Source organism: Notothenia coriiceps, unplaced genomic scaffold (genome assembly GCF_000735185.1).
Source record: "Notothenia coriiceps isolate Sejong01 unplaced genomic scaffold, NC01 NC01_scaffold00032942, whole genome shotgun sequence".
Taxonomy (NCBI): Eukaryota; Metazoa; Chordata; class Actinopteri; order Perciformes; family Nototheniidae; genus Notothenia; species Notothenia coriiceps.
The window spans coordinates 235,854-261,518 of NW_011365643.1; the positions used below are offsets into that span (position 1 = coordinate 235,854).

General features: G+C 40.2%; 2 protein-coding genes across 2 annotated transcripts in view; one reads left to right on the forward strand and one right to left on the reverse strand.

Annotated features, from left to right (window-relative positions):
- LOC104961246 (probable E3 ubiquitin-protein ligase HERC1) overlaps window positions 1-21,769 on the reverse strand; it is a 45,415-nt gene extending 23,646 nt beyond the window's left edge. The window contains exons 1-37 of the mRNA XM_010789510.1: window positions 21,710-21,769; window positions 17,641-18,646; window positions 16,274-16,369; window positions 16,001-16,183; window positions 14,985-15,197; window positions 14,789-14,887; window positions 14,561-14,657; window positions 14,303-14,446; window positions 13,926-14,053; window positions 13,262-13,406; window positions 12,922-13,093; window positions 12,545-12,679; window positions 12,275-12,440; window positions 11,923-12,048; window positions 11,263-11,487; window positions 10,954-11,106; window positions 10,735-10,867; window positions 9,977-10,180; window positions 9,061-9,321; window positions 7,555-7,728; window positions 7,193-7,307; window positions 6,968-7,085; window positions 6,553-6,763; window positions 5,566-5,851; window positions 5,438-5,486; window positions 5,298-5,343; window positions 4,416-4,666; window positions 3,792-3,971; window positions 3,514-3,634; window positions 2,655-2,895; window positions 2,414-2,574; window positions 2,154-2,306; window positions 1,952-2,049; window positions 1,721-1,816; window positions 653-820; window positions 276-515; window positions 103-186 (exon numbers count right to left, since the gene is read on the reverse strand). Of these exons, the coding sequence (XP_010787812.1) occupies window positions 103-186; window positions 276-515; window positions 653-820; window positions 1,721-1,816; window positions 1,952-2,049; window positions 2,154-2,306; window positions 2,414-2,574; window positions 2,655-2,895; window positions 3,514-3,634; window positions 3,792-3,971; window positions 4,416-4,666; window positions 5,298-5,343; window positions 5,438-5,486; window positions 5,566-5,851; window positions 6,553-6,763; window positions 6,968-7,085; window positions 7,193-7,307; window positions 7,555-7,728; window positions 9,061-9,321; window positions 9,977-10,180; window positions 10,735-10,867; window positions 10,954-11,106; window positions 11,263-11,487; window positions 11,923-12,048; window positions 12,275-12,440; window positions 12,545-12,679; window positions 12,922-13,093; window positions 13,262-13,406; window positions 13,926-14,053; window positions 14,303-14,446; window positions 14,561-14,657; window positions 14,789-14,887; window positions 14,985-15,197; window positions 16,001-16,183; window positions 16,274-16,369; window positions 17,641-18,615 (6,447 nt within the window). The 5' untranslated portion in view covers window positions 18,616-18,646; window positions 21,710-21,769. The remainder of the gene's footprint in view (window positions 1-102; window positions 187-275; window positions 516-652; window positions 821-1,720; window positions 1,817-1,951; window positions 2,050-2,153; window positions 2,307-2,413; window positions 2,575-2,654; window positions 2,896-3,513; window positions 3,635-3,791; window positions 3,972-4,415; window positions 4,667-5,297; window positions 5,344-5,437; window positions 5,487-5,565; window positions 5,852-6,552; window positions 6,764-6,967; window positions 7,086-7,192; window positions 7,308-7,554; window positions 7,729-9,060; window positions 9,322-9,976; window positions 10,181-10,734; window positions 10,868-10,953; window positions 11,107-11,262; window positions 11,488-11,922; window positions 12,049-12,274; window positions 12,441-12,544; window positions 12,680-12,921; window positions 13,094-13,261; window positions 13,407-13,925; window positions 14,054-14,302; window positions 14,447-14,560; window positions 14,658-14,788; window positions 14,888-14,984; window positions 15,198-16,000; window positions 16,184-16,273; window positions 16,370-17,640; window positions 18,647-21,709) is intronic.
- Window positions 21,770-23,171: 1,402 nt separating this feature from the next.
- esm1 (endothelial cell-specific molecule 1) lies at window positions 23,172-25,147 on the forward strand. Its single transcript, XM_010789500.1, has 3 exons — window positions 23,172-23,876; window positions 24,282-24,425; window positions 24,563-25,147. Exons 1-3 carry the CDS (start codon window positions 23,468-23,470, stop codon window positions 24,655-24,657), a joined length of 648 nt encoding a protein of 215 aa, XP_010787802.1. The 5' UTR covers window positions 23,172-23,467; the 3' UTR covers window positions 24,658-25,147.
- The last annotated feature ends 518 nt before the right edge of the window (window positions 25,148-25,665 follow it).

Genomic DNA, 25,665 nt, shown 5'->3' on the forward strand with positions numbered 1-25,665 from the left:
TAATCATATTTGACGCACTAATACCTACACAGGATTTGAATAGGTAGAACAAGAGTGCCACTATGTAGTAAGTGCCTTTAGTAGGTACAATAAATCCATTACCTTTTCTCCAGGATTACTGCTGTAGAACAACACACAGGGGTACAGTTCAGAGGCCACCACACCTTCAAATGCCAACTTTGGGTCCTAGTAAAAAAAACACAGACACGCAGAAATTGCAGTAAAGTCCAATTGAGTAAAAGCCCTGCACGCTAACTTTGAATATGTTTTCTGACCTTGTCATTCTTAGCAAATGATATAGTGTGAGCCTCCATGTCCAGGATGCAGGTGATGGTGTCCCCCTGGGTGAAGGAGGGAAGTGTCCGAACCAGCTCCCCCCCGTGGTACAGATTGCCGCTATAGGCACGGTACAGCCACATGTCAGTAGTAGTGTGATGGTTGTGATCTCTGACTGGCCAACGAGAAACACCCACACATGTGCCCTCATTGCCTCGGTTCTCTTTGGTGATGTGGAACTGAGAGGAGGAGAGTTTGGTATATATATATATAAGGTTATTTTTAAAGCACATTTCTCTGGTAAAATCTGGACAACAACCAATAAAGAAAGATTAACTTGGATTAATGTAATTGTGTTCTTTCATTTTGTCCTTACCTTCCAAATGAAGCAGCCAGATGTGATGGCAGTGGTTGCCAGGCCGTACCCCTTCCCTCCTGAGCCATGAGAGAGGATGTTCCCGCTCTCCAAAGAACAGCAGATTAGCTTGTGAGGGTCAAATGAAAAATCTCCAATGGGAATACATTCATCATAGCTGCCAGGATTCTGCAAAACACAAGTTGGAAAAAGGTAATGGTCAAAGATTTATAAAAACAAGCAATACTTTTACTAACTGCCTTATAGAGTTCTACTTTAAAAAACATAATAAGTGCTTAGCAACATTTTGAAATATGAATTATCATATGATGCCATTGACTTTTGTTTCATTGTTATTTTCTTGTCCTCTCCCACCTCTTATCCTGCCCCCACCAGGGAGAACAGGCCCATCTGCTCCTCTGGTAGTCCTGCTGTTAATAATTTACATACTGCCAGGAGTGAATTTCACTTTTTCCTGAGCAAAGCATTTTTTAAGTCTTGGATACATGCATTCGGGAAAGCTGACATTTGTTAAAATGCAGTGAACACTAATCTTGGGCCACTAAGTCATGTATGGCACTTAAATAGTGTTAAAAATATATCATGAAAGCCGGATTCAGGGCCACAGGCCATAAGACTATTAAACACCTGAGCTCTGTTAAGTGCCTCCATAAACATTCATCTGTTTCCATCTAGTTATTCATTTATCTATACAGTATCATATTCCATTGACGTGTACATAGACTCTTCTTGCACTATTTCTATTTTATTTGTATTTACTTGCACATCTTGCAACATTGTCTTGCACTATTTGTATTGGTTTTATCTTTGTTATGTATATATATATATATATTCATGTTGCATTGTTTGAGGAGCCTTGGACTTTTCATTGACACATCTACACTGTAGCTACTGTGCAAATGATAATAAAGATACAATTGGGCTGCAAGTACATTTTTGTTTACACTGACATTATACTGCTATATAAGAGGTATAACAGGAAGTACATCGAATCATTATTGAAAGAAAGGCAGTGTTGATATGAGTGAATCCAGAAGACTTTCTACAATAATGATACTGCTGTATTACCCCCTTGTCTTTTTCAGCGGTCTCCTCGTGGTGCTTCTCAGTTAGTGGTTCCTTCCACATATAAACAGACACTAGCTGAAAGAGTTGTTTAACAATCTACAAGAAAAAACAGAGAAAAGGGAAAAATAAATGTAAGTCTTCATTATCCCATTCACAATTTCAAACTCGCATACATTGAATGCAGGAATGTCTCCTATATTGGCATGTTACATTGACATTTTCACATCATACCTGTTGAATTTGAACAGGCTCAGAACAAGCAGGTAAAAGTCTTTCTAAAACATGGAAGGCCAAAAGCTTAGTGCGGAGGTTCTGGAAGCACGGAGCACCTGAAAACAGGACAGAGGAGGTGAACACGGAATAAAACCAAAGTAAATGCACTCAAAAATATAAAAATATCAGAGCTGTTTTTTTTTATTTTAAAGTTCCTTACCTGAGGAGTACTTGTGTGAAATGATAGACATGAGTGGATCAATCCATTTGACAAAAGTAGATAGTCTTTTCATTACTCTTAAAGACAGTACACGCCTCAAAAACACCAAGAAGTCTGCAAGCTGCGATTCAACCACTTTGCTGCTTTCCACCCCTAAAACAACACAGAAGGAAAGGTATGTACTGTAAGGATGCATTTCATTGTGCTCTTTGTAAAAAATAATATTTCAGTGAAGTTTTAAATAGTTAAATGTGAAATACCAATAGGATGTGCACTCTTGCTGCTGGAATCGTTTTTCTCAGCCGTTCCTCTCTCTGCCGTCTGCTGCTGGTGGAAAGTAGACAGGATATTCTGGAGCTGCTCACACATCACTTCCATTAGAGCAACGGATACATCCATAGGCAGCATTTCCTCACAGGAGCTGAAGACACAGGACAATTCGTTAGGAAAAATAACCGCTTAAGAGTACTTTCACTTTCTAATGAATCCAATAGTTCTCACCTTGCAGCCACAGTCAATATCTGAAGCAGGCGAGTACAGGCTAGTCTAACAGAGCCACTTAGCAGCATGGATCCAGATTTAGTGGCTGCAAACCAGCCCTGGTTTATCACTGCACAGCTGTTGTTGGTCAGCATGGAGAGGATTTCAAGAATGCCGCATTTAATGACCAGCACCAGGTCCACTGGTTGGAAGCAGAAGTTCAGTGCAAACATCGTGGCTAGGAGAAGGTGCTGGCAGGAGCCTGGGGATGAGGAGACAACATCTTAACTGCTTGCAAAATCTACTAAAACTGTGCATAAAAAGAAGTTCAAATCAAAACTTAAAGTGGACCTATCATGCTATATTTGAAACATATATTGTATGGACATACCTATATAAAACATGTCTGTGAAGTTTTTTTTTCAAAATACCAAACAGATCATGCATTTTAGCCATGTCTCATTTTGCTCTATTTGCTCTTTTCCAGCCCTGTTTTTGCAGGGGCTGATTCTGTGAGAAGTCTTCTTCGCTGCTTTTGTGGCAGACTACAGCGCCACCTACAGGCCTGGCATATGTACTACAGCGTCTCCAGCGCTTTCGAGCGGTCTCTCATTCCCCTGGTGGGTGGAGAGTTGCCCATATAGGCGGAGTACCCCTTTTCTGACGTCAGAAAAATTCAAATAATAATCAGCTCCGTTGCAGCCCCGTTTTTAGAGATTTGGGTATGGAGGAAAAGAGAGAGGGTTGTGTTTTCTGACACTTGGTGAGTTCCCTGACACACCGGGGACACATATTCATGTATAAAAGACGTACAAAAGTGCATTTTGCATGATAGGTCCCCTTTAATGTGTCAGAATATGAGAAACAATAATGAACAAACCTGGATGTTCTCTCTCCAACAGGGCCCTCTGTTTGAGGACACGCACCACCTGCTGGTAGAAGGTGTGCGCTGCAGATTGAAGCTCCCTTTGCATTTCCAAAGAAGCTGAATTCGTACCAGACTGCAGAGCGGATTGGAGAGTAATTTATGCAACAGAATGTTAATATAGAACAAACAAATCCAATGAGTACAACATTCAGTGATTCTAGTCTCTCCATCTGGCTTGAATTAAATATTCATCTGCACAAACATTGTGATAGCACTTTTACTAGATGTACCATGTAATGCTGCGTCTCATAATTAGCTCCAGAGTGAGAGCCGATGATTTGTGTTCCCAAGGAGAAGCATCCAGAGAGGAACTGGAGCTGCACGGAATACAGCAGAGCGGGAAACCCACTGCTCTTCTCCTCCATCTTCGACAGGAAGGAGGACATCTGACACAAGGCCTCCAGACGCAACTGATCACAACAAAGGGAAAATTAAAGGTGAGTTAACAACTTTCAAAGCATTTTCTTTCATTCATTTCAACCTATATTGAGCTCATGGTGGCTGATTATATGTATAGATAATGTTTCCCTGGTGTCAACATGTCGACATTATGTGCCCAGAGAATTCACCATTATTTTGCTGCAAATTAAAAATGTGTTTATAGGGAAGCACTACTGACTTGAAAATAGGCATCATTTAGTTGTGCAATCATGAGTTTCTGAAAAAAAACGATTGTCCCTTGAGTCCTTAATGTAATCTGCCATTACATGAATTGACTTCTAATAAGGACAATTAAACAGATTTGTAATAATATAAACACAAAGCTGCAGCTGTTAATTAGTGTTGTCATTCCTCAGCAATAATAATTGATTGTATGCTTGTAATACCATATCAAATAAATCAAATCTCATTACCTCCGCCCTCTGTTGCTGCTGCAGTATGGCAAAAGTAATGGATTTGGGATCGGCTTGACCACAAGTCTGTCCAGCCGGCAATGTAGGTGAGGAGGTGGACATGTGGATGAGGCTTCCACAGACAAAGTGGAACACCTGGTTGAGAATAGGCAGAGTGTTGCTGCCATAGTGGGTTGAGGTGGTGGGGCTGATGCACTGCCGCAGGCGATCCCAGGCATCTTTCATGACACCAAGGGAACACAGAGGTAATCCTGGAAGAGATAAAAGATGAAAAAAGGTTAGTGTTTGTACACCTCGTACAGAGTAATTCATTCAGTTTCAATTCTGTTTTTAAAAGATACTTGGTTGATGTTTAATCCCTGACAAAAAATATCAAAATAACAAGTTGGGCGCAGAGCAGGACATAAGAGACTAATTCTAAAATGTTTCTTGACTCTGGAAATAATGCAGATTTGACATGCCAACATCTTTGGTGAGAGAACTCCAACATCATTACACAATATGGAAGTTGGATATTTTTGGGTGACATGCTTATTGTTGCAAAGCCTTAGCCGTTTCTCCTTTGTTTCCGTCCTTATTCTAACCTAAGAAAACAAGTTGCAGCTGAAAAGATATCATAATGATATTGCTCAAGTAGAAATGTTTTATAATATGCAAAACAAGTACAGAAAGCAGAATCTCCCTCCATCAAAGCTAATTAAATATGTATTACAAAAAGAATATCACATAAGTAAAACCAAAACGAGAATCCAAACCTAAAATAGTGAAAATTAAAATGAGGTATACAATTAAAAATATATTGTTATTTTCCTCCTCCAGGAAACTGTTCCTTTAATACATGACAGTATGGTATGACTTACCTTTTAAACATATTCCACCTACCCATTTTATTCTTTGAAGATCCCAATGAGTTTTTGGATTGGTCAGACTAAGACAAAGACAAGACAAAGACAATACAAAGACAATACATTAGCACTGATGAAGAGGTGTGGGGAAAAGTGTTGGTACAGAACAAGGCTTACCTGTTTCCGGCCTTCAGCAGCCATCTTTAGGAGTTCTGTTGTTGATTTCCTGAAATGACGGGAACAGTTAGTACAGAAACAGCTCAAACGAGGAACTAAGAACATATGCTGCCTAATATAAACTCTACCTTGCTCCAGGGTATATAGTCTGACTCTCTCTTTCACTGGGCTCCGCACAAGCAGGCCTGAGCCCGAGCAGCAGGAAGAGGCAGCGGGACACCACCAGATGGCAGGCGTCAGGGAATCCCATGCTCTCCTCAGATTCCCTCTGCTGCTTGGGATCCAGCTCCCTCTCCGGGCTGACGGGGCTCTCCATGCTGCTGGGGAGGGTGGAGGTGCCGAAGGACTCGTACACCGTCACGTTCTGCTGTACCTGCATGGCTTCCCGGGTGGCCATGAACGATTCTAGGACTTCTGCAGAGACAGGGAAGATGCATTAGAGTCAGATGTGTTGTTATTAAGATGATGAGTTGTGTGTATGTGGGGGGAATCTAATTATCCCTATCAGGGTCTGTCTGCCTTGGGCAATTAAGATTAAGTGAAATAATGGGCAAATATTTTTAAAATGTCATTCTTTTCATTGACATTCAAATTTCGAAATTAACATTTGAATGCTGCGCAGCTTTTTGTATATTAAATGAGTTTGAATTATATTTCAGCACGGTACTTTTTCTGACTTGTGTTATCCAAACCTTTCCAATAACTCCAGAGCATTATCAAGTAAAATAGTCATAAACATGTATAAAGATCAATGTAATCCTTTCCAAAATTCACAACAAGTTTTATTATTTAAATAAATGTTGTTCATCAATCCATATTTGGTGGCATTTATCCTTTAAAAAACAAGAAAGGCTTTTTAAAGAAAAATGTGTTTCACTGCAGTCTGCTATGTTCATTAAAACATACTTGATTTTTAAAATATATTAAGTCATTTAATCTGATCAATTACGTCATTTAAATTGAGGATTTTGATTAAAAAAAACTTAAAAACATGACGGACATTTAAAGATTCATTCAAAAATCTCAATAGATGCTTTGAATGTAAACATAAATAAACAAGGCATTTCATACAGCCATAAATCTCCCATTGCTGCAGAAAGGGCAGGAATAGAGACTAGCCTTTCTAACCTGACAGGTACATACGACTGTTGCCAAAGGCGTCCTCCTCTGTGGCCTCTTCCTGGTTGTGGTTTGCTGTGGGGGGGGGGGCACCTGCACCTCCCGGCTGCAGTGACCCACTGACTGCTGCTCAGGGTCCTTCCCCACCTGCTCCGCTGAGGGGCCCGGCTCCTGCCTGTCTGCATCCGGACTTTGAGGAGACGTGTTCTGCAAAAACAGAAACGTTTCAAATACACTGTGCTTTCGTAAAGAATAGCCTCTTGCCAATGGAACTGTTAATAATATTTACAGAATAAATATTAAACTATTGTATATTGTCAGATTGGTTGTTTAAGTTTGTTTAAGCAAGATCTGCACATGCATAATATTTGGTAATGACATTAAGTGGAGTCGTTTTAGTAAATTTGGTACCTGTTTAGCAGCAGTCTGCACCTGGGACATCTTTGGAGAGTTTTTATGGGCCAACAGAGAGCTTCTGATTTTATAAACCGTTTCATAGACGTTCAGCAGCATCTCACAGGGGTCGTATCTATCCAAGGGTGAGTGAATAAATAGTTTATAATTAGGTTTGTTCTGCACAGCGGTATGAATCATGCACAATTAATCAGGGAATATTAAATGTGTGTTACTACTGACTTGTCCTGCCAACAGGCCTCTTTCTGCAGCCCAGTATGTTTCAGCAGAGCAGCAAGACTGCAGCGACAGACGGTCTGCAGCAAACTGTCGCCTGAAGATCCTGCGCTCTCCCACTCTGCACTCACAGCAAAACGTCACAGCTCATTACAACAAAATCACAAAAGATAATTAAATTAATAATAATCAATGATGTATTGTGCATCATTTGGCACATCAGGTACATCAATACAGATGCATAATACTACTTAGTCATTTCTCTATAAGCAATAGTTTAAATGAACTTAGTTTGTCCACTTTCACCTTGATAAATACTTTGAACACACGTGATGCACTCGTAAAGAAACAAGCAGAAGTCTAAATACCTTTGCTGTGAGCGTACTCCTCCATATTCTGCCACAGGCCCCCTGCAGCCCCTCTGGAGGACCCCAGCGCCAGCTCCAGTAAAGTCCTGGTTTCCTCGTTCAGACTGAGCTCTGCCAGCCGGGCGTCACTGCTGCCCAGCAGGACCACCTCCGTCAGCCATGCCATGCTCGAGTCTAAAGGACAAAGCATCACATGGGACATAGGAAAAGAGAACCAGTGAAAGCTAAGTACATTAGAGTGTGTTTGCATATCAAAATTGTGCATTCAGTTAAAGGGACCCTATCGTGGTCATTATCAGCCTATCAGTCACAGGCTCTAATGTTCAATGTTTTTTATTGTCATACTGCCTGTGCTGCAGCACCTCTTTTCTCCCCAGTCTGCTCAGATCGGTTAGCTGAAAAACAGCTCTGTTGTGATTGGTCAACTGCTTATAGATGTCCCGCCTTTTAGCCTATCAAGAACAATGTGTTTGAGCGCTAGCCAATAGAAGCGTGAGTCTTATACAGGGATTTCACTATCTTAAATCAAAGGTCTCCATCAAGGTGGGGGGGGGAGTCGCGAGGTGTACAGGGAACATTGGGATTTTAGCCTTTGCAGACCATTTACATGCAACCCTTTACTGTATAACACACTACAGGATAGGGAAAACCCCCTAAAACACATCCATGAGTGGTCTTTTTTGGTCGAACGTGTACAAAATAAAAGATTAGCCAGGTAACTCCATTGTTTGTCATCTGTTTTACTCTATCCCCATGTTTATTGTCTATATCAGTGATTCTCAAATGGGGGTACGCGGACCGTTGGGGTACTGCAGGGGGTACGTGAGATTTAAAAAAAACGAAAAAAAGTTAATAAATAATCTTAGTACAATAAGTTAAATAGAAAACACAATTTTATATAAAATATTCCTAGAACCACGAAGGGGGTCCTCATATAAACATGTCAAATTTGCGTATTGTATTTTATAGTTTTGCATAATATATCATTTTGTTCATTGGTTTGTTAAACAGATATTACTTCAGTTGAAAAACTCCTTGGAAAAATCAGTTAAATTTTTTTTCGTTATGTTATTTTTGTTCATGCATAAAATTAAAATATCCTTAGTTTGTTGTAATTGCATGCATGAAGGAGTTAATACATCACACACTGAGGGAACATCACATATTGGAATTATTTGTATAGGCTTTTTCGATCAAAAATGTTCGGGGTCGGTCAGGGGGTACTTGGCTGAGAAAATGTTTCAAAGGGGGTACATTACTGAAAGAAGTTTGAGAAGCACTGGTCTATATTACTGACAAAACCTAACCTTACAACAACAACAACCACAACAACAACAACAACAAAAAAAGCATTACTCTATTGGCTCTTAGCCAAAGAAAGATCTAGTTCCTAACAGAATGTAGAGACATTGATGCAACAATATTCTGGGGATGAAGTTGGTATCTATCTGCCAACACATTGGCTCATATGAAAGCATAGAGAGAGCATGAAGTTTGTTTTCCTACCCAGCTGTTCAAAGTCCATCTCGAGCCCGTTCCTGAGGAGGATATTTGATAGCCAGAACTCTGACATTTTCTCCTGAAGGGACGGCGGCGGGCCTTGCAACATACCACCGAGGCACCGGCCCACTGCCAACGCTACAGAGCGCTCCAGATCCAACAGCCAGACCCACGTGCCCTCCTCCTCCTCCTCTCTCCTCTGCTGCTTCTCTTCCTCCTGCTGCGGCTGCTGCGGCTGTCCAGGGCACAAGTTCTCTTCACTTTTATCTGTAAGGAAGATCTCTTGTCAGTGTATAGCTTGCATATATTTTATACTGTAAGAAGAATCTTCAGCGTAGGTCCTGTATCCATTTTTTTAATACATTTGCAGTGGTAGAAAGTAACTAAGTACATTTACTCAAGTGTTGTACTCAAGTACTTTTTTGGTTACTTGAGTGTTTCTATCTAATGCTACTTTATACCTCTGCTCGGCTACATTTGTTTTAACACTCATAGTTACTAGTTACGTTGTACATACTGTATAAAACACATGATGTGCTGATATGGTATAATGTGATACTTTACTTCTAATTTAAAAACTATTTCTAGTATCTAAATTTGCTCCAAGACAAACTACAACACTGAAATGCTGAACATGTATAAAAACAGATAACACCTGATAATACTTCTGTATTTTACATTATTCTGAAATGGGCCATTGTGCAGAAGTACATTATATTGCTAATACTTTTGTACTTTTACTTAAGTTTCATTTTGAAATCAGGACTTTTACTTGTAGTGGAGTATTTTAAGAACATAGTATTTGTACTTTTACTTTAGTTAAGGATCTGAGTACTTCTCCCAACAGTGTACATGTGACACTGCTGTAGCCACTAGTAACAACAATAAACTATGGGTCGAGGTAGATCTGACGTGAACTGACCCAAACATGTTTTCTGAGCCTCCATCCTCAGCTCTTGTTCCTCCAGGAGGCCGGTCTCTGGTATGAACCTGTTGAAATCATTGAGTTGTTCCAACAAGGCCAGCAAATGGCTGAGGAGGGGCTGCACTGTGCTGAGGGGCAGCAGCAGCAAGGAGTACATGACCTGGCACAGCAGGCTGCCAGCCACTGAGTTGAACAACACCACTGGGACAAGGGTGGAGACGAGAGAGGGGCGTTAGAGCGACTGATAAAAATAAGTGAGAAATTCAGATGGGCAACAAACACATAGAAGCAAAGCATCAAACTGCTCTAAAACCTATGGACCTGGACATTAACAAAGTAGAAGAGTTTGAAAACTTCGGTGGGTTTTATTTTCCATTTTTTATTATACATTCGATTTCATCTTATTTAATCAAGTGTGTTTTATTTTCCATTATTATTGCATTATAACGGTTTTTATGTCAAATCTTTTTCTAATTTCCATTATTGTAGAGCTTTTTGTGCTGCACTTCTTGTATGAAATATGCTATATAAATAACATTTATTATTATAATGATTTTACAAATACAAATAATAATACCTGTTGTGTACATATATATTGTAAAAATGTTGGAAACTGTCTTTCTACTGGTCCTTAAATATAGAAAAAAATAGATTATAGAAAAACATCAGTGAAGTAATTTTCATCCTATTGTTGTGAATAAAAGCACCTAAAGCTCACGCAAAAACATTTTCGGAAAGTCAATTTGTATTCCTACCATGCAGCTTCTTGATTATTTGACTATCCTGGGAACTCTCCTTCAGCAGTTTGGTGGATCTCCTGAGTGTCTCAGCAGCACAGGGAAGCAGCAGGTAAAGGTGCTCACGGAGCAGCGTTACACTGCTGTCATCCTACACAACAGCGGAAACATTCAAAACATTAATGCAACCATATCACTACAGAACTCCAGGTAAAATATACTTGAACATGAGTGTACCTCAGGGCTTGAATGGATGTAGCAATGACCCAGCAGGTGTTTGTGCAGGCCTGACAGCAGCTGGTGGAAGTGACAGGGAGGATCAGTCTGTCCCTGGCTTTCACTTGATAGCTGCTTGTCACTGTTTTTCTCCAACTCTCCAAATGCCCGCTCCTGCATGAACACACAGAAAGCATGCGAAGGATTAGGAACATCAACTCTAATTTAATGGTAAAAATGTGCACCACAATACTGAGAAAACACCTTCTGAAAAACAGCAACAATATTTGAAAGATAAAACCAAGTATGCACAATGCATCTTTTCAGTACCGTGTAAAAGCCGATACTGAGGAGCAGAGTTCTGAGCAGCACCTCCGCTAAGTGCAGAGGGTCGTAGGCATCGACAGAGCTGGAAGAGGAGGGAGGCCGGGTCGACGGAGCGGGGGTCAGAGGGGGACCCAGGGCTGTCACCTCCCCAAAATTGCTGTAACCGAGTAGAGAAGCAACATGGCTCTGATCCTGAAGGCTGCTGAGGACCATGTCTAACTGCAGACGCTTTAGAAGATACAGAGAAAAGAATAAGAGTTAAATGTTTGGTATTTTATCATTTTAAATGTAAGGTTACTAAAGGCGTCTCTGTGGAGAAGCAACAACAACACATTTTCACAACATACAAGGAATCTTATATTGCCTAGCAACGCTCCAAGTTGGTGCTGTGATTTGGACAAACTGTTCCCTAGCTTCGTCTGAATCAGAGTGATATTTGTAATGAGACAGTCATTCAGCAAGTGAAAAAAGATAAGGCTCTTTTCAGGCAGATTAAATGTAATGTAAATCATGTGTTCTGTATTTACACCTACTGTATGTCTTCTATATAAAACGCATAATTTGATATGTAAACTTATATCATACTGTACGGTCATGATTACCAGCACTACTGTAACAACACATAGGGGAATGATTAAAATAGCACTCAATGGCTCGACATACCTGTCCTTTAGAGAGGACATTTAAGCTCTGAGGGCCCTGAGGAAGGAGAGAGAGGAGCAGCTCTGTTCTCTCCCTCAGTGGAGGAAGCAGCAGGGACGCACCGATGGACAGCGTGTTCAGAACTGCCTGAGGATGGACGGGAATGTTAACACAATATGGAAAAGATAGTTGGATATCAATGGTTAGCATTTACTGCGAGCAACCAATTAAATTAAATGAGAACATATGTGCTCTAACAACCTACTTCACACTGATTTAGACACAAAACAGTATCTTTATTGTTGCACCTGCAGACAACACCGTTGTTTTTCACAATAATTGTGAAAATAATTCAAGCTGACTTTTAGTGTACCTGTTGTATAGAGTCTGGCATATTAGTATCTATGAGCCGGAAGAGCAGGTTTCTGAGGGGCCTGCCCTGAGCCCCCAAAACCATGGCACCAGTGCCCCCAGCATGGGCCAAGGACAAGTGGATAGAGAGCAGCTTCATGCAGAGCAAAATAAACTGATGGTGGTCCCTGAGGAATACACAGAGAACATTAGGAGTGTCTGTTAAGTGAAGAAACCCAATCTAATGTCACAGGGTTTAATACCAGAGTGCTTCATCAATTTAATGTCATACCTTTTAGATAAGAAAGGGGGAGGGGGATTGTCGTCCCCGATGCCATCACAGTAACTCTCTAGGAAATTGCGTAGGTAAGTGAATGTGCTCTCTTCCAAGTCGACACAGAAAGGCCTGTGCCACGCCACCAGTTGCCTGGAAAATACCAAGTCACTTGAGAGCTGAGCAAGCACAAACGTCTCAAGACTAATAAGAAGAGGGTGAGAAAAACATTGTTTCAGCAGTATGAAACAATCCTCAATGGAGATGTTGTTTGGTGAGACCACATCTTTTTATGGAATGGAAAATATACAAAGGAAACACATCTAATACAAAAATTGAGACATGTATGGGGAAGAAAAAATATCTTTAATTTGTTTTAGGTATGTTAGGTTTACCTGTCTGTTGGGACTGCGGTCCAGGCCAGGCTGTGAGAGGTGCCAGCAGTGATTTGCTGGATGGACACCCCCTCTAGACCGAGCACTTTCTTGGGTTTGGTAATGGGTGTGGAGGTGTGGCCTTGCCCACACTGGCCCATGGTGTTGTTGCCCCAGGCATACACTTCATTCTCTGATGAAAGGGGGAACAATACAGCCGGAGTAAATTCACAATTTTGATATCCCTGATGAAAAATGCTAACACCTACGCGAAATTACATTTATTCTGAAAGCAAGGTTACATTTTTCTTTACACACGTCATCTGAACAAAATGGCCTTCAACTGTTAAAGGTCTCTTACCGTGCGTCAGAGCCAGACAGTGGCTGTCTCCACATGAGATATCGATGATCTTGGTGATACTCAGGTCTTCTATGAACCTGGGTCTCAGAGAGGTGGTCTCAGCGGAGCCAGACCCTAAACACGAGCCACAGCCCCATGCAAACACCTAAATAAAGAAATCAAAATGTATTGTCTTTATCTCCTTATTTAACTCTGAATAATCCATATTGACAATATTGATAACAGGCAACAACATGAATTCCACCATTAAGTTTAGCTGTTTCATTATTTATTTATTAAATATTGCTTTTTTTAGGGACACTTCTTGTTATTGTACTATCACATTTGCTGCTGTCACATTTTCCCATGTTGGGACAAATAAATAATTATCTGTATTATCTTAAGGTATTAGCATTTTTAATGTTTAGATTTTGTTGTATATGGACAGGTTTGTAGCATAAACCAATGCCACACACCACAGCATGTATAGCCCAAGATCATTTTGAATACCTATCCCTGGATTTGCCTTTAATGCAAAACACTTTGTTTTGCATCCTTTCATTCGGAGTGTACTCAAATAAACATTCATTATTTGTCGCCAAACATATCAAACCTCTTACAACACTAATCTAGTAAGCTTAGCTACATGTATGGTTAGTTAACATATGACAATCTTCCCTCTCACCTGTCCTGCAGAGGTGAGGGCCAGAGAGGACTGGCTGCCAGCACACACTTTCCTGATGATGAATCCATGCAGGGCTTCTATGACCTTTGGGCGATACACACGATTGGTGTCTCCATGACCTAGTTTACCTGCAAGGGTGAGTCATGTACCAGCATTAGTACACACTAGCCTAAGACATTGATATTATGATTTACCACATAGGATCAAGGATCCTGTCTTTCAGCTAAAATTATTTTCATTGTGTGTCATTCTCATTTTATTTCCTCTTTTCTATAGGAATAAATACCTTTCACTCAAAGCATAATTTTACACAATTTCACAACAAACTACATTATCTATGGTGGGCTTGAATCAAAATGCGTCATTTGTCAACACACCATTATCCCCTCCTCCGAAGGACCACACAGTGCGTCCATCCTGCGCCACAGCGATGGTGTGAGAGCTGCCACAGGCCACCTGTCCCACACCACTGATGTCCTTCACTAGAGTGGGCACGTTACGACTCTGACTGTCACTGTGACCTGATCAGGGGATAAACACAGGACAACAGGTTGATGCTGATGTACCAGAGGTGGCGTTTCATTGAAATAGTTGAGACAAATAAGATCTAACAACTTGAGAAAAAGGGCGTGTACCAAGTCTGCCAAAGTCGCCTTCTCCCCATGTATAAAGCTCTCCATCATTGGTCACAGCAGCACTGTGTCTGTAGCCAGCAGACACGCAAACAACAACCTGGAAGAAAGCCATAATGTATGTTAAATTATGTTAAATCTCATAGCTTTAAAAGATGAATAAATAAAACTGAAAGGCTTGAATTCCACATCCATCTTTTCCCAAACAAGCAGCTTTATTTCCGTGCTTACTTTGCCAAACATAGGTCCTTGTATGATTTTGGGGTATTTCTGGGTAGCACTGTTTCCATGGCCCAGTTTCCCATATTCTCCATCACCCCAGCTGAATACCTGAAAGAAATATTTTGGAAATGTTATCTCTCATTAAAAGAAAACAAGAGAAGCATAACAGTCAAAGGTACAGTCTGCAGTCATTTTAACTTGTTACCTCTCCCTCTGCAGTAATGGCCAAAGTGTGGCCGTCGGAGCCCTTGGAGGAGGACACCTTCTTCATGTTCCTATGTGGCTCCAGCACAAGTTTCTTGGGCATGGACTGGTTATTGGAGTCTCCAAGGCCCAGACGGCCATAGCTGCCTTTTCCACACGCTTTCACTGAGCCATCTGCAGAGACTGAGAAGGTACAGTACTGCCCCGCCTCAATCTAAAAGGAGGACATAGTTGATAGAAGGAGGGACATTTAAAGATCAAATTGAAAGTGGCAGATTAAGAGGTTAATACTATTATTTATTTTATGTTATATATTTATTGAATTTGTACACAATCAAGAAGGTGCATGATACCAATATGTACCCCTTTTTTCCCACTTATCCCAAAAACAGAACACATTCTCCACACATGCAGTAAAATAATAAATAATATTAATTAATTAATGAATTAGGTCAAATGTAATAACTTAGTCTTTAATAACTGTAATAAGTACCGGGCTGCTAAATCCTAAGAACTGCTACAGGATTTGATTTGTAGATATGATTATTTTTTTGATCTGTATTTTTGAAAATTATGTAACTTTTTTTTTTTTTATCTTTTTTTAGCATATTGTTTATTATATTATAACTTAGTACTTTTTTAACGCATTTAAGATATGCAACACTAAGCTGTCTGTGGCTCTTTCCTGCTGTAACGCTGCAAATTTCCCCTCTGTGGGACTAATAAAGGTATTCTGATTGTGAAATAAAATAAAAAATAAGTAAATAAATCCCAAAAATAAATAAATGATTTAAAGAAAATTACAAAGACAGCACAACAGTAGATGAATATACAGATGTGTACACCGAGGGTGATAAGACACAACAATTACTTAAAGGCTTGTTAGACATTGTAAACTATATGGAAATATGCCTTGAAATCTCCGTCCATGCTAGTCCGTAGAGACCACTTCAGAGGGCTTGGCCCCCTAAGACCGTTATTTTACGTGGAATATACTTGTTCTATCTGTATCCATACCATTTGAGCATCACTGAAGCCCTGTGTCAGCTTTGGCAGCAGGATTTTCTCCAGAGTTCCCTCTGCCAGCTGATGGCTGCTGTTGCTGCCCCACACATACACCATCACTGTGTCACTCTCTGATCCAGGAGCAGCTGCATCAGTGCTGCAGGAGCACAGGCAGTAGGACGCTAGGTTACAGATCTGTCAGAAGGGAGGAGGAGGAGGTCCATAAATTCAGGAACTAGAAAGTATAACAGTTCTTATTAGTGCCTATCTGAAAAGCCCTCTTACCTCCTCAAACAGGCAGAGAGCTGCCTGGGAGAGTTGACAGAGTCCATCTGCGTCCTTCTTCAGCACCTGAGTGTTGACGGAGTCCCCACGGAAACCCTGGAAAAAAAGATAGTTTAGTTTACTCATCAAAGTGTGTTTGTAATATAAGATGTGAGTCACTGTGTGTTTATTTTATGTTGGTTAAGAGGTACAGTTTATTAGTTTTATTACACGCTAATTATCCATTTGTATGCACACATTCTTTCTTTCAGAGACAAGTCAGTGCATGATCAGGCAGAGGGTGAAATCAAGAACAACAGAGAGGAAAAAAAGGTTAGATTCTAGTCCTCAGATGCCAATTAAGTGTGTTTTATGTTTTGTTATACCTCGGGAAGCTACTACATTTATCTAAATTCTGTTTAGGACGAGAAAACTCAATCATGAAGTTTTTAGCAATACCCAGACATTGTTATTATTTGTCAAGATAAAGTGCAAAGCTGATTACCCTGCTAAACAATAAATCAAAAAGGCTTACAGGGGAAGGGCAGGAAGACTGGCTCAATCTTAATCTTATCTGCACAATAAGGCATCACTCAAAGCTTCAATGAGAAGGTTAATAACAAAGAACCACAAACAGCAGGGATGGGTAGTGAAGAGCTATTTTCCTGCTTTATCGTTACACATATGTGCATGTAAGTGTGGACATTTAATGTGTAATATAACATGAATTACCTACTACGACTAATACAATAATATACCAAGGCAAATCAGGACAATCAGAAGGGCTGCACAAAATAGTGTTTTTTTTTTTATGTTATCAAAATGTCATTGAATGTTGCGCCTAAAGCAGTAAAAAGTCAGACCTACGTACAGTTAATGATTAGTTCACTAAAGGAAAGTACGTTTTTTACCACTAGATTTTGCATATGTCTCATATTGTGCAGCTGTAACACCCGAATAGACCATTTCCAATAGGCAGAAACAACCACTTCTGTTGAGCTGCACACGTCTGTCAACATTTCTTCAACTTGCTATAAATTTGCCTTATTTATAATTCATCCTTTTTAGAGAAAAGCTGTTTAAATTAATCAAAGTTAACATCTCCTATATCCCATACAATCAAACTAGAACGATTACTCCAGATTATCCAATGTTATGGTCTGGAAATATCAAATTTCAGAAACCTAATAAATCTAAATAATAATGTGATGTTAAGACAATAAAATGTAACATATGTCAGCGCGGACTCCAATGGTGTCAACAATACAATCTGTTCTCTCAACAGAGTTAACAGATCATACAGTCAAAAGGAAGATTTCTCCAATCACACCAAAACAAATACAACACAACAACAGAAACAAAACAAAGGTCCAAATGTAAAGACATACCGAATATTGCTTCATTTGTAGAAGCGTTTGATGGATGACATCAAAGCCCACGCCAGCCGAGTGCTGGGAGCTAAGTGAGGAGGAGGAGGAAGACAGTGTAGAGGAGGAAGAGGGCAGAGAAGCAGCCAGAGCTACTTCCACCCACTCCAGCAGGAACTTCAGAGAGCCTCTCTGCATGGCCAGGCCCAGCAGCAGCTCCAGCGCTAACCTCCGACCGGTCGGGTCCGCCCCCCCGGTCCCGCTGCTCACTGATGTCTTCTTCAGGAAATCCGCCACTTGCGCCAGGCAGTCCAGCCCCACTGTCGGGATCTTATTCTCATTGGCTAGAGACAGCGGTGGCAGAGAAGTCAGCACAGAGGACGCCGTGGCTAGCACGTCATTGCAAAGCACCGACTCCGGGTGAACGGAGGCCGCGTACCTCCAGTTCTGCTGCAGTAAGGAGAAGAGCAGACTCAAACCTGTCCTCACACCCATCTCTATCAGAACATCTGTACCCGACTTGACTTTGGACGCCCCCCCCGGCAGGCAGGGCTCTGAGGCCAGCTCAAGTTGCCCACATTCTGTGCCATTGTCTGTGGACTGTGAGTGTAGCTTCACGTGGAATTTGTCATGGTATTTGCTGTGAAGTGCGTAGTAGATCCTCTGGAGGACTACCAGCCTTTGGTGGAGGCCCAGGGTGTAGGAGGTCTGCGTCAGCATGCGGTGAGCCAGCCATCGCTGACTGTGGAGCAGGGATGACAGGTACTCTTCTTTCTCCGCCGAGGCACTGGACTCACACTCAAAGTCTGGCAGGCGGGGGCCCACCAGTTCATGTACAGGTTGGGCCAGAGTCACCACCTCCTTGTTATTGAGGAGCTTGTTGTAGAGCACAGCAGCTCCATGTCTCCTGGCTGTCTGTACACTGTCTTCTGCGGCCCAGGAGCTATTGAAGTGCTCCTGCCATTTCAGCAACACATGTGTCTGACAAGGCACCATGTCTGAGCATTATCTATAATCGTATATACACCTGAAAACAGAGAGGGAGATATGACTTAGAGGCAGATTTGTCGAATTCACACATATCATTAGCATAATAAAAAGGATCTTTATATCCACTCTAATACATTTACAGGCAACATTTGCAGCTGAAAGCCAATGTCCTAATGCGTTTTCCTGCCAAGTAAATTTAGAGTAAAGGTGTCAGGTTTCTCCTCAGTGTTGGAACTTACATCCAGGCTAGTGGCATAGGCCCAGTGGGTATCACTGAAATAGGTCAGCTCACCCTGTAATAAACACACCCACAGTAATGAGGAGGATTTTGTCTCACAAGATGCTAAAAAAAAAAAGGGAGGTTTTTGGTTTATTAACATTTGAGTGTATTCATTTCATAATATAACATTGCCAGCCAAAGAATTGGACCTGATTTGAGAGATTTGGCAAATGTGTGACTAAAATCTGATTCCCGTTATGATTATCTCCTTTTCTCAAAGCAGTTATCATAGCCATCATCTCTAAGTTGGACCACTTGGGCTCCACCTGACCCCCAGTCAGTCTGTCTGTCTGCCTTCCAAACAAATAAAGAGAAAGTTGATGCTGCAGTTTGGCTAAAAATGATACGTTTATTAATCGATAAGAGGGTCCAAAGAAGACTATTCACCAACTATTGTGATAATCGATTCATCGTTGAGTGATTTTTTATGAGAAATTTCAGAAAATTATGTTTTCAGCTTCTTAAATATGGAGCTTTTCGTTTTTTTTCTGAAATTTAACAGACCAACAATTAATTTATTCATCTAGAATATAATCAGTAATAACCTTTACTTGCAGCAAGATAATTTGTACATATTCACTGGAACATCTTTGAGCTACAACAAAAAAAGAATAATAAAAAAATGAACTCAACTTAACCCAATAAAACCATGAAATCTATAATAGAGTTTAAAAGTCCCCATGACAGACAGCATTCAGGTCATAGTGGGTGATTTCATGGGATAATCAGCTGGATTAAATTCCCATGGTATTAACAAGCACATTCACCCTACCAATTTGAAACTGTAGATATAAGAGAAGGAAGAATTGATGCCAAACTATATCTTCATTATCAATAAATATATGTGAGTAGGCCTACTATTATTACCCAAATCTGAATAAGTTGTTGTTCCTGTCAAGACACAAACACAAGTTGTAGGTAAACAAACTGGGCAAACCAGATATGGACATGTACAGTATGAATCTTCATAGCCAAGACTCCTAAGGATAAGACTCCTAAGGATAAAACTCCTTGTGTAAACATGGAGTCATCTGAGGGGGAGAATGCTAGCTACAGGCTGCTAAACATGTGAGCATGCCACCATAGTCCACCGTCATCTGTCCTGCCTTGCCTGAGGCCTGTGGGGCTATATGGTTTCCACTCTGGCCAAAAATAACACCAAGCATTGATATAGCAATGGGCTCTTTGGGTCAGGCAACCACCAGTAAATAACCAGCAGCGATGTAAGGCACAACCATCTCTAGTTGTATGACATGGACCTTAAGGACACCTCTTGAGTGTTCCTCAACACAGTCTATGGGTTTTCCTCCTTTTTTCCACCTAACTAACTTTATATTTAATCAACCATTCACTATACAGCTCGTGACATCAGTCCATCACACAGTATTCGCAGTATACACTTAAACAAAAAAAGATCCTCTCGTATAACTTGTTCATTGCTATGCTAGCAACTTGCCAGTTAGATATAAAAATAAAACACTAAGGCTTGAGGGGGGGCTAGTGAAACCCTAATGATAAAACCATTCACACATCAAAAGCAATATTAGATAGTGAATGCATGCAGCACCAAAAGTTGACGTCAGTGATTTTAAGAACACAAAGCCACATCAACATGTTTCTACACATCACATGTGTTATTGCTTTTCCAAAAAGGATACTGGCCAGCTGAGGTGACACATGATATTAGACCGTGACAGTGAAGTACGGTTTATGAAATTTAAACCTTGGCTTTACGGGTTACCTCCTGATATTTTTCCATTAGATACATCTTTTGAATTAGCTTGTCTTTATGTCATAAATGTTACAAAAATAGTGAGCCTAGTGTCCCTTGATTTAATCACTTGTTTACTCCTGCATTCTGTCTGAGACCCCAATATATTGAATGTGAAATGAAAGAGGACTGAGGAAAAACTCCTAACTCTCATCTGGATTTGATAATGAAATCATGCCAATAGAAAAAAATAAAATAATAAAATCAGGATAACTTGGCTTAATATGCAAAAGAGAGAAATGCTCAGCTATTTAGGAGGAGCTGCACCATGATGCTTCACTTTATGATTGCAGACGATAAGTCTGCTGGATCTGATCCAGGGGTTTGAAAGTCATCCAGAACAAACTGGACCAAGGGATGTGTGGGCTGCTGTTGCCACGACAACCCTGACCACAATAAAGCAGTTAATGGATGCATTAATGGGTAGCATAACCGTTGCTAATGTTAGCATTCATGGGTTTATTCACCACAATAGGAGCTGCATAATGTCTGACAGCAACTTACCAATCATGCTAAGATGCTGGGGGTGGGAGGCAGTGAACAAAAACACACCATTTAGCTTTTGCATTAAAGTGAGCAATGACATTAGCCGACATGATAATATAATAACTGTACAATAACAACGTTGTCCAGTCGTGCTATCAGGCTTGCTACTTGAATATTCTGTCAACCTTTTTGAACCGTTATGTGTTTTTTATCTCTGCCGACAGTTAGAGTGTAGCATTAGCTATTCGCTACAACGACATAAACAGCCTAATGTGTGCATGTAAAACGCAGTCTCCGCCGTGTCATTTAAAAACACCGGTATCTTTATTATAGCATCTGCGGTGACAGCTGAGCTAACGCTGGCTGCACTGCAGTTGCTAGTCTGGTCCATGGCTGTCAAAACGACCAAGCCCCTCCGCTTGTTGTCTGACAGCTCTCAGCAAAACACTCCCGCAGCTCGTTAACGTCGTTAAAAAATATTAACATAAATATAACAAAGAATACACCACGGACATGTTAGCTACCTTGACTGTAAACACCCGCATACATTTGGTTTGCGTTACCTGTCCCGTCCCGGTGAGGTCTCCCTTGGACGTGAATATCATATCAACCTTCTCCTCTTTCTTCTCCTTCTTCGGCTGCTGCACTCTTAACCGGTGATGGCCACCACAGTTAGATGTCTGCCCCCTTGTGTATTGGAGTGGGTATCATCAAGCTTTCATAATATTATTTTTCGTATGTGATTTGTTGTGATTGAAACCATTACATTAAAAAAATGTAGGCAATAAAACAAATACTCTAGTCAGCACATTTTGTCTTTAATTAATACACCTCTAATATTAAAGCAGTAGAATACAGTGCTATAGAGAGCCCTTGTCCACCAATGAGATGCATGGGGGGAAAAAGGCCCTGTAAGTCAATCAGTATAATGGACTGTAAATAATGACTTAATATCTGAACATTATGACTTTGAATCGAAAAATAAAAACGTTGTATTTAAAATTATTAAGATAGCATCCCAAAATAATGACTTCTAACCATAAATAGACTCATGAGAAAAGTGTTCTAGTTGTTTTGTGACATTATTATTGATGTCATATCTATTTAAAGCATTGCTTTTCTACAGAAGAGGCTCGGGCCACATGAAAAAAAACATGTGGGGATGTTCTTAGAACTCTGACTTTTTTCTCAGAACCCAAAAAAAAAAAAAAATCTTTTTTTCATGTGGCCCTAATCCTCTTCCATACTTTTCCATGTCATATAGATACACATTTATACATCATTTATTTCAAATGATGTGTATACAAGAGAAATTCCCCTATTGTTGTACACCAAATTAACTTGACATGAGTTGACTCAGCATGCAACTAACTAAATAATTAATGCATAATGTTTTCTGAGGCTCTGGGGAAAGCTTTGTCAAGTCTGAGGACATAATAATGATGTTGCATTATGGGAAATGTAGGATGTTGTGTTTTTGGACCTTGAACCACAGTAATGACCGAACGTCAGGATGTCTCAGGCTGCAGCTTTGATTTTTGAGCAATCTTTTTTTAATCTTGTTTCCCACATTTTTGGAAAGGCAATAATACATGTGCCCCCTTTAATTAACAACCAGAACCCATGTAGAGTTCTTTAGTGTGTTGTATAGTAATCCCTTGTCACTTTTATGCCCCAATACAATAATATGTTTAATGTATTCATAATCAGTTAAAAAGACGAAAAACAATAAAGTAAAGAAAGAAAGCTCTTACGAACTCATAAAATGCAATTTTTTGTATTTTTAGTCATGTTCCTTCGTTTTTCTGTATACATTATAAAGATGTGATTAAAATACTTGTATGCATCTTAGTGGATATAAACTAGTGTGCAACACATTCTTTTATTACTATTGTTGCTTATTTTGGTGTTGGACATACACAACATTAAGAACATTTCACTTTTCTTATGTGAGTCTAAAGATGATTTTATTTTTGCAAAACTGTATTAATCTTGGTAAATATTATCAGCATAATTTCAAGGATGTTGTGACTAAAAACATCCTAACATCAGATGTGATTCTTCAAAGCTGAGCCAGTCACGAGGTTTGGGGGGTTCTGTCGGTCCCCAACACAAAAACAAACCAAAGATAACTTATGACATCAGGTCACACGGATTTCAATTCCTGGATGGCGGTCCAGAGTTAATCCCACATCCAAGCCGGATCTCTAAAAAAGGGAGCTGACTGGCAAAAAGGACGACAACACCGGAATGAGGAAATTGACGAGGGGCAAAGCCATGTGCAAAACAAAGTTGTTCATCCCTGATAACCATACAACCTGATGAGCCGGGGGTCACTCCACTCAAGTCTCACAGAGGTGCTCCGTCTCTCGCCGAGATATCCAACACACAGCAGCCCATCCAGGAGCTCTTCACCCGGCACCATGTCTCTCCTCCTCATCACGGTGCTGACTTCACTCATAGTGCAGGATGCTGAGGCTTGGAGCACCAATGTCAAGTACGCGGTGAACTGCCCAGACAGATGCAACACGGAGCGGTGCGGCGCGACGCAGCGCTGCGCACGGACGGTGCTGGATGACTGCGGCTGTTGCCAGGTGTGTGCAGCTGGCAGAGGGGAGCATTGTTACCGCACCGTGTCGGGCATGCACGGGGTGAAGTGCGGACCGGGATTATTCTGCGAGTTCTACAAGGATGAGGACGATTATGGAGACGAATATGGGATCTGCAAAGGTACTGTCGACATTGTAATGTGCCCAGGGTGCTGCATCTGTTTGCTGCGTTTTGAGTGTGTGATGCTCTGCTGCACCAAATCTCCTTTTGGTGTTACAGTGTTTAAGGTGCTATTCATTGGATTATCAGAATGAATAGCACCTGCCTCATAACCAAATACAGTGTATGTGTGCATGTGCAGACTTGTGCATCCTTGCTTCAAATGGGAATTGGAAATGTAATTTGACAAGCTTAGGAGTTTATAGTTCAAACATCAATGATAATACAATATAAATGATTTTTGTGGGTCTATTGCTCATTTATCTTGTAATTCATCCTTATGATTTTGACTGTGAATATGAGTCTATAAACAGGAGTAAATTAGATCCAGAGACTTGTCTAAATTATTGTTTTCTTTTTCTTCAGACTGCCTGTATGGGACCTACGGAATTGAGTGCCGCAAGACTTGCAACTGCAAAGGTGGCATCTGTGACAGGGAGACAGGAGCATGTCTCACCCTCAAATTCTTTGCCAAAATTGCCAGCAAGCTCAAGACTGACACTCAAGAAGGTATACATCTTGACACTTAAAAAAAAACCCACTTCACTCTGCTGTCAAATGTCTCACCAAATTGACTCAATTAAGTTCTGAAAAACAGGTCATTTGTGAATTGAGAGATTAATGAATTCTGTCACCTGTGTTTCTAGGGGGAGAGGGGGGCTCAGGAGAGGTCAGCTCTGTCCAGAACACAGATCAAGACACGACCAGATCCACGGCTCCAAAGCGGCTCAACCCTCGCTGACAAGTGCTGACAAGACTGAATCTGTTCAGTGTAAATGTGGCATTAACTTATAAATGAACTGAAAGATATATTTTATTATGTTAAACGATGAAATACTTTTTTTTTTTTACAGTATTACGTTATATTTGTTTTTTTTGTTCGTGTTTGACACAAGCATCAATTCCAATTAAGTATGCAGTCTGTTATTTTGTTGTTCTTGTTCATTGTCTTTCCTTTTTGTACTCTGTTCCCATGAGCTTCAATCTCGATCTGATGTTCTCATTTAGTGTGCCTTCATAAATTACTTTGGAGAAAATGACAAGAAAAATATTGCATATATTTTCAAACTGGACAAGCAATAGTTGTTTCATTGTAGTCCGCTAAACATTTTGAAATTTTCCATTGCAATATTTAATGTGTACTGTATAAAAAAGGGACATGGGAATTATACTGTATATGACACCAGCCAATGTAATGAATGCTCTTACAATTAAACCAAAGTTATCACTGACTGTTGTCATGTTTATTTTAATTGCCTACAATGTGCTATTAACCTAATAAGCGATGCAGAATTTGTTACAATAAGTGTATTAATAAAAAAAAAAACGAATCATTTATTATACTGTAACTAATAATGTAGTGACTTCAGCAGTTTATTGTCATGTTACTGTTAAGGAAAAATGTAACATCATTAATGGTTACTGGAGTTTCCAGTACATTGGAATTCAGTATGTTTTTCCATACTAGTGACTGCTACAGAGAGTGATATCTTCCAGAGGAATTTCATATCTCTAAAAGAGGCACAAATCCTTTAATATAAGCCATGATATTACATAACCGGTACTGGTATTGGAAACTGAATTCATATATGGTTAGTTAAATAAGAGAGTGAATGTCGAGTATGCTGTAGTGAAATAGGAACATTATTTGTCCTTATGGCATGCTAACATAGTTCATATTACATTTTCTTAGTCTGAAATATACTGTGTACTTTTGAACTTGGGTGTGCATTTAATTCAGTGTTTTAGA

Excerpts from the sequence above, each read along its gene's own strand:
- esm1 (XM_010789500.1), top strand. The coding sequence starts at position 23,468 with ATGAGCCGGGGGTCACTCCACTCAAGTCTCACAGAGGTGCTCCGTCTC. Across the intron at positions 23,877-24,281 it reads CGAATATGGGATCTGCAAAG|ACTGCCTGTATGGGACCTAC; the intron begins GTACTGTCGACA and ends CTTTTTCTTCAG. Across the intron at positions 24,426-24,562 it reads CAAGACTGACACTCAAGAAG|GGGGAGAGGGGGGCTCAGGA; the intron begins GTATACATCTTG and ends CTGTGTTTCTAG.